The sequence below is a fragment of the Anser anser genome (assembly GCF_964211835.1).
Source record: "Anser anser genome assembly, contig: HAP1_SCAFFOLD_32, whole genome shotgun sequence".
Classification (NCBI taxonomy): domain Eukaryota; kingdom Metazoa; phylum Chordata; class Aves; order Anseriformes; family Anatidae; genus Anser; species Anser anser.
The window spans coordinates 4,763,852-4,771,763 of NW_028154148.1; the positions used below are offsets into that span (position 1 = coordinate 4,763,852).

The following is a 7,912-nucleotide window of genomic DNA, read 5'->3' on the forward strand; positions in this document are numbered from 1 at the left end:
GGAAATTTTTCACTCAGAGGGTAGTGAGGCACTGGAACAGGTTTTCCACAGAGGTATTGGATGCCCCATCTCTGCAGGTCTTCAAGAGCAAGTTAAATGAAGTCCTGAGCAACCATGATCTCCTGGGAGGTGTCACTGCCCATGGTAAGGGGGTTGGAACAAGATGATCTTTGAGGTCCTTTCCAGCCCAGGCCATTCCATGATTCCATGACTTTATGACTGGTTAAAAATAATTTTAAAACTTGTTATGTAGAAGGATAAGAATAACATTATTTCTATCAATATAAAATGTTGTTAAAATATTAATAAAAATATACTTAAGGAAATCATTCTACCAGTTTCACAAAGAAATATCTAGTCCTGTTAGGATTATTTCTAATATTACATTTTGATAATAAGTTTAATAATAAAATGATATGGTAATAATAATGACAATAATGAAGTCGAAGAAATAGTTTCCTCACTGCATCTTTGATCTCCTAGTTCCTCATGCTGTTACTAGTCATCTGCAGACGTAGAATGGAAATTTATTGCTTCCGAAACACATCTAGTCATTAATTTCCAGAGCGCATGCTTGAGCTCCTGGTTCCTCATGCTGTAGATGAGGGGGTTCACTGCTGGAGGCACCACTGAGTACAGAAATGACACCACCAGGTCCAGGGATGGGGAAGAGATGGAGGGGGGCTTCAGGCAGGCAAACATGCCAGTGCTGAAAAACAGGGAGACCACGGCCAGGTGAGGGAGGCACGTGGAAAAGGCTTTGTGCAGGCCCTGCTCAGAGGGGATCCTCAGCACGGCCCTGAAGATCTGCACATAGGACACCACAATGAAGACAAAGCAACCAATACCTAAAGAGAAGCTGATTGCAGTAAGCCCAACTTCCCTGCGGTAGGCATCTGAGCAGGAGAGCTTGAGGATCTGAGGGATCTCACAGAAGAACTGGTCCACAGCATTGCCTTGGCAGAGGGGCAGGGAAAAGGTAGTGGCCGTGTGCAGGACAGCATTGAGAAAGCCACTGCCCCAGGCAGCTGCTGCCATCTGGGCACAAGCTCTGCTGCCCACGAGGCTCCCGTAGTGCAGGGGCTTGCAGACGGCCACATAGCGGTCATAGGCTGTGACGGTGAGAAGGGAATATTCTGCTCCAATGAAGAAGACTAAAAAGAAGACCTGTGCAGCACACCCTTGATAGGAGATGGCCCTGGTGTCCCAGAGGGCATTGGCCATGGCTTTGGGGAGAGTGGTGGAGATGGATCCCAGGTCGAGGAGGGCAAGGTTGAGGAGGAAGAAGTCCATGAGGGTGTGGAGGCGGTGGTGGCAGGCTGCAGTGGTGAGGATGAGGCCGTTGCCCAGGAGGGCAGCCAGGTAGATGCCCAGGAAGAGCGCGAAGTGCAGGAGCTGCAGCTCCCGTGTGTCTGCGAATGTCTGCAGTAGGAACTCACTGATGGAGCTGCTGTTGGACATCTGCTAATTCTGGTCATGAAGTCTTGTACAAGGAGGACAAAGGCCGTGGTAATGTACCAGAGGCATATCAGAGGAAAACTCTTTCCATTTTCTCATTTAAAATCACCAAAAATTACCCATTTCCAGGCAGATATTTTGAAGGTCTCTTTCATTGATTCTGTCTGAGAGTGTCTCTGGGAGCAGGGGGCTCATCTGTGGGCAATGGAAGAATCAGTCCTGTACTACAGCCAGAGGTAGTAGCATGGTAGTAACATAGTAGTTACATGGTAGGAACATGGGGTAGTCTCAGATTCACTTTATTGCTGATGTCAAAGAGATTTCTCCAGTTTTGCTCCCAGTTCACCCAACTGCGGAGCAGAGGTGCAGAGATTTAGTTATTTAATTATTTGTTTTTTAATTTTGGTTCTAGCTGCCCCACCACACCTGAGGAGTGATTCTAAGGCATAAATCCTGGGCATTCTGCTGCACTCCAAGTAAAATCTTGTGGATCCTCAGAGGCAAAGAGACTGTACCTTTAGTGCAGAGCATCCCACAGAGACGACAGCCAGTCTGTCCATCAGTGCTGGTCTGAGCTGTGCTGGCATCTCTTTGAGCTACAGGACAATTGCACTAAGAAGGTTCTCCTGAGAAGAGCTTGAACACTGCTGAGAGCAGAGGAATCCAGGCTCCAAGTGCCCATCTCCAGACCCCTCACCCTGTGCCCGTACTCCCCTTCCCCCAGGCACCCCGAGGGCTCACTCCATGGGTAGGTGAAACCCCCATCCCCAGGCAGCCTGGGAACAAGAGCAGCAGCAGCACGGCCAGGTGGAGAAGCCAGGAGGAATGGCAGCGTGCTGCTGCCAGGGGAGGCAAGGCCAGGGAGGGACAGACGGACACTCAGCACACCCTCCTGTGCTGCAGCTCTGCCTGCAGAGGAGGCAGCTCCTGCTCATTGCAAACGATCTGTGCTCCCCTCAAGCCTGCAGACACCTTCCAAAGGCAGGGGGTATCAGGGCTTTTGTAGCTCCTAAAGATCAACTAGGATAAAGCCTGAGAGGACCACAATGATGATGTTGGTGCAGTCTGTGGGCTGAGGTGTGGGAAGGGACTTTTTGAAGTTCATTGATGCCATATTGGTCCCTCACTGCAATGCTCTAGGAGTCTCAATCTCCTGTACAATCCTGACAATCCATTACCATGAAACCAGCCTCCCCTCCACTGCAGGATTCTTCAGGCACAGAGTGCAGAAAAAGCCTTGCCTTTCTGGTATCCCCTGCCTTGGTCTTTCTCTTGAAAACTGCAATCATAAATGCCATTCACTAAAGCTAGTTCTACTCCTAGCTGGACAAACAGAGAGACCCATCCCGACAGATGCTATCAGCCATCGGATGTGCCAGCTGTAGAAGACCCCTCTGGCAACCCCACCTGCATGGCCCTGCTGCCAGAGACTCACGGTGCCAAGAGCCTGCAGATCTGTCCTGCCACACGCTGCCCTCTGTTGCTGCGCTCCTCACTGCCTCCAAGCCCTCTCTCCTTCTCTCCTGTCCCCGTGCCACCTGCGGTCAGAGCCCCCAGCCCTGCTGCGCTGTGCACAGGAGCTGCTCCTGGGCAGAGCTGTCTCTCTGCACCACGGCCCTCTTGCCACGAGCTCTCTCTGTCCCACGAGCCTGGCCCAGCTCAGCACCAGACGCCCAGCCCAAGGCATTGGAATACCCCCTCGCGGGACTTTCGTGACGAGCCCACGAACCTCAGGCACTGAGAGAAAATTGAAGCCATCTCTCAAGAAGTCCAAGTCAGAGGCAAGTTTCCTGCAGTGTCCCCCTGAGGGCCAGCACTGACACAGCCTCCCTCGGAGCTCGTTAGAGCAGAGCATTGGAGGCAGTGAGGGCAACTAGAGAAAGACAATGTCAAGGCACACTGATGTGTAGAAAAGCTGGATGTGTTTCACCAAGCACAAGGGTCAGGCCTTTACCCTTGACCCCCAGCCCCTGAGAAGGGAGATCCTTTCCCTTCACACACTGCTCAGGGCTTTTCCTGGGGCAGGAGGAGATGGGGATGTGCATGGCCAAGTGCAGGAGAATGGTACGAGCCCTGCCTGGTTCATGGGTGGGGGCGAGGAGGCAATGAGGCCCTGGTGCTTTCACGATAAGCTGTCTCCTCCTAGGCCTCAGTGGCAGAGACAACAGCCAGAGCCATGGACACAAAGCCCTGGGTCCTGTTGGGACTCTCAGCCTTGTCAGAGGCCTCTGTTGTCTCCACACCAGGCTATCTGAGGGACAGATTCTTGTCAAAGACAAAATATAACAATAAAAAATTGTTTATATAAATATGTTAATAAAGGAGGATTAAGGAGAATCATCATCCTTTACTGGTTGTGGGAGAAACGCGGTGACAAGAGACGAGGTAAAGGCAGAGGCACTTAATGCCTTCTTTTCCTCAGGCTCTAGCAGCAAGACCAGTTGTTCCCCTGGACATTTCTTCCTACGTGTTGCCAGTTCCAACCTTCTAAGGTGCACTTTGTGGCAGTTTTTTTCTCTCCTGCTCTTTCCTACTAACAAAGAGAGCTCCATCAGGGTGGAAACCACTCCTGAAGCAGGCATCCCAACCCATCAGGCTCTTTGCAGCCTTTGCAGCCATCAGGCTCTTTTCAAGCCTTGTGCCTCCTGCTGTGCAGTCCTGGACTCAAGCAGAAGGGACAGGACAAGCCCTGTGCGGGCCTTCTTTCTGCCTGGGTCCTGCTGGGGATGGAGGCAGAGGGGATCCCACAGGCAGCATGCCAAGCAGGGGCCTTCTGCTGGCCTAGCAGGGCCACTGGCAGATGTCAGCCCCAAAGTGCACATCCCAGGGAGAAGCCAAGGCTGACCTGCCACCTCCAGACACAAGGGACCTCACAGTCCCTTTGCGTGACACGTTCCTGCTGCTGCCCTATCAGCTGCAGAGACAGAAGTGACCTCCCAGTCACTGCCCCAGTCCCATTCCTCCTGCTGGGGCAGGAGATCCTGAGGCAGAGCTGACCTCATCAGAGCATTCCCACCCATCTCCTCCTTGTGGCCCACAAGCTGATCAGATCCATGGCCCCTCACACTCATCGTTGAACACAATGGTACTGCATGGCAACCTCATGGTTCCTGCCCTGCTCCAAGGGAACAAGAACGTAACGTTAAGGGTTAGGAGAGGGTTTGAAGGTGAGGAGGTTAATGCACAGGAGGACAGGATTTGGATGTTAGTTGTTCATGTATGGCATTAGGACTGTGACGAACCTTTCTGGGTGAGAGCTTAATCATATATTGAGTGGGAGGGTTTGGTGTTGCGCTTGGGGTGTCAGGTCTGCAGTTAGGGTATGGGCAAGCTCTTTGGTTTAGCCTTTTGTTTAGGTCTGCAAGAAGACTTGGGTTAAATAGGGCATGTTAATGCTTGTGTTAAAGACAGGGATCAGGGTGAGCAAGTGTGTAAAGGTAAGGGAAAGGTGTTATGGACTTATTTTGGCTTCAAGGGATATTGTGGTCAAAACTTAGAGCAGTGGATTCCTGTCAGGGTGTGGAGTGGCATTTAGATTTAGGTATTAATGTTACAGGTTAAAATAGGGCAAGGGCCTCACATGACTGCTTTAAGTTAGCTTTATGGTGGGATCGACATTACCTGAGCATCCTTACCTCTCCAAAATCATTAGCTTCTGCTGGCCAAGCTCTTCTTCCCTCCCCCAAATCTCACAGCTCTCCTGGCCAGGCTTTTCCTGACTTCCCCTTATCAGTCATCTTCTTAGGGGCAGCTTTCTGATGGCTTTCATGATCTGTATGGCTGTAGGAGCACCCTGCACAATGTGCCCAGCAGCTGTGCACCACCACAAAAGCAGCCCTGAAAGATGAGTTCAGACAAAAGCTCAAAACTTTGACATGACAACCCCTGTTCAAGACCCCTTCCTCTATGGGGCCTACCAGCTACTTAGGAAGAGAGGATCTCACAAACTGTGTGCAGAGCAGATGCATCTGCTGGCCTATCATGGAGACCAGCAGATGTGAGCCTAAAGGCACAGATCCCAGCCAGGAGTCAAGGGTGACCTTTCAGCTGCTTCAGAAAGAGCTCAACTCACAATCCGCTTTAGAGACATTGACTTAGGAACAGATTAGGAATTTCTGAGGTACCACTGAGCTCATAATACCACACCTTGAACACACCCGCTCTTTGGCCCAGAATCTGCCCAGGTAGAAGAGATCTGGTTGTGATCCTTCCAGCCCATGGCACAGCTCCTGGGCTCCCAGCCTCTCTGACACACAGGAGCCAGTGCCGTGCCAGTTCTGGGAGGTGCTAGGGCAGGAGGGACCTTGCAGTCAAATCACTCGCCAGACTCCTTTGCTGGGGCTGCTGCGTGCCCTGGGGCTGCAGAGCTCTCCTCTGCCTGCTCACAGCAGATTGAGCCCTTGAGCTGTGGTGAGTCCACCTTGGAGGAGATCACCCCTTAGGAGGGAAGTGCTGCAGCGCAGGCCGGCTGTGCCACTGCCGTGCCCACTGCCTGTCCCTGCCTGCAGTCCCAGCACAGCCCCACAGCAGCACTGGCACCAAGCTACAGGAGCAGCCGGGCCTGACCCCACCAGCAGGGCTCAGCACCAGAGGGGGGCAGTGGCAAGAGAGCAGCTCGGCATGCCCCAAGCGCTGGTGCTCCCTGGCCGTGCTGCTGGGATGGGACTCTTTTCCTCTGCAGCCCTGCACATGGCACTGCCCCTGCAGAGCCAGAGCAGCTCTCACAGGAAGGACGTCACACAAGGAAGGCAGTGCAGGCTCCTTCACTTTGTTTAAGTTCACAGAGGTAGGCTCCTCGTTTATAGAGTCTCAGTATATGCATTCATCACGTACATACTGAAATGGAAGTGGAACAACGGGCTCCTTTCTTTTATTTAAATTCACAGAGGGCCTGGCTCCTCATATACAGAATCTCTGACCTATATTCGACAGGTACATAGCGTAAAAGAAATGAGATGAATCATACCATTTTAATGGGCAACTTTAGCCGTATTAGTCCTGTAACGAAAACACTCATTAATATACAAACATAAAAAAAATAATCATATCTATAATATTACTTGTTCTTGTAGTCCTTGACATTATTAATCATCTGCAGAGGTAGAATGGAAATTTATTGCTTCCGAAAAACATCTAGTCATCAATTTCCAGAGCGCATGCTGGAGTTCCTGGTTCCTCATGCTGTAGATGAGGGGGTTCACTGCTGGAGGCACCACCGAGTACAGAAGTGCCACCACCAGGTCCAGGGATGGGGAAGAGATGGAGGGGGGCTGCAGGTAGGCAAACATGACAGTGCTGAGAAACAGGGAGACCACGGCCAGGTGAGGGAGGCACGTGGAAAAGGCTTCGTGCCGGCCCTGCTCAGAGGGGATCCTCAGCACTGCCCTGAAGATCTGCACATAGGAAAAAACAATGAAAACAAAACAGCCAAAAGCTAAAGAAACACTACACAAAAGTGCCCCAACTTCCCTGAGGTAGGCATCTGAGCAGGAGAGCTTGAGGATCTGGGGGATTTCACAGAAGAACTGGTCCACAGCATTGCCTTGGCAGAGGGGCAGGGAAAAGGTAGTGGCCGTGTGCAGGACAGAATAGAGAAAGCCACTGCCCCAGGCAGCTGCTGCCATCTGGGCACAAGCTCTGCTGCCCACGAGGCTCCCGTAATGCAAGGGCTTGCAGATGGCAAGGTAGCGGTCATAGGCCATGACAGTGAGAAGGGAATATTCTGCTGATATGAAGAAGAGAAAGAAAAAGACCTGTGCAGCACATCCCTGATAGGAGATGGCCCTGGTGTCCCAGAGGGCATTGGCCATGGCTTTGGGCAGAGTGGTGGAGATGCAGCCCAGGTCGAGGAGGGCGAGGTTGAGGAGGAAGAAGTACATGGGGGTGTGGAGGCGGTGGTCGCAGGCTACGGCGGTGAGGATGAGGCCGTTGCCCAGGAGGGCAGCCAGGTAGATGCCCAGGAAGAGCCCGAAGTGCAGGAGCTGCAGCTCCCGCGTGTCTGCGAATGCCAGCAGGAGGAACTCGCTCATAGAGCTGCTGTTGGGCATTTCCTGCTTCTGGGCATGGGGTTCTGACCAAGGAGGGAAAAGGCAGTAAGAAAATACAACAGAATTGTCTGTTAATATGTAATTCAATTTTAGCCTATTAACCAGACATTAGGCAGGTCCCTTTCACGAGCTCTAACTGGGGCTGCCTGAGGCTGTCCCTGGGAGGAGGGGACTCTGCTGTGGGCAATGTAGTTAACAGTTCTTACCTATAAAAAGAAGTAAAGAGGAACATGGAGTATTCTCAGATTATTTTAACTCTTGATGTGAACAAATTTTTACTCCCAAGTCCCCTAACGGCAGACAAGGGCTGTGGCGATTTCTTTTTTCTATACTGTCATTCCTGCTGCACTTCAAGTGAAACCTTGTGGATCCTCAGTGTCACAGATACTGTTCCTCTGGTGCAGAGT

At 51.6% G+C, this 7,912-nt stretch overlaps 1 protein-coding gene across 1 annotated transcript; it reads right to left on the reverse strand.

Annotated features, from left to right (window-relative positions):
* Window positions 1-498: 498 nt before the first annotated feature.
* LOC310890594 (olfactory receptor 14C36-like) lies at window positions 499-7,675 on the reverse strand (the record flags this gene model as incomplete). Its single annotated transcript, XM_083852910.1, has 2 exons — window positions 7,212-7,675; window positions 499-1,167 (listed from the first exon to the last, which is right to left on the reverse strand). Exons 1-2 carry the CDS (start codon window positions 7,503-7,505, stop codon window positions 499-501), a joined length of 963 nt encoding a protein of 320 aa, XP_083709036.1. The 5' UTR covers window positions 7,506-7,675.
* Between the last annotated feature and the right edge of the window lie 237 nt (window positions 7,676-7,912).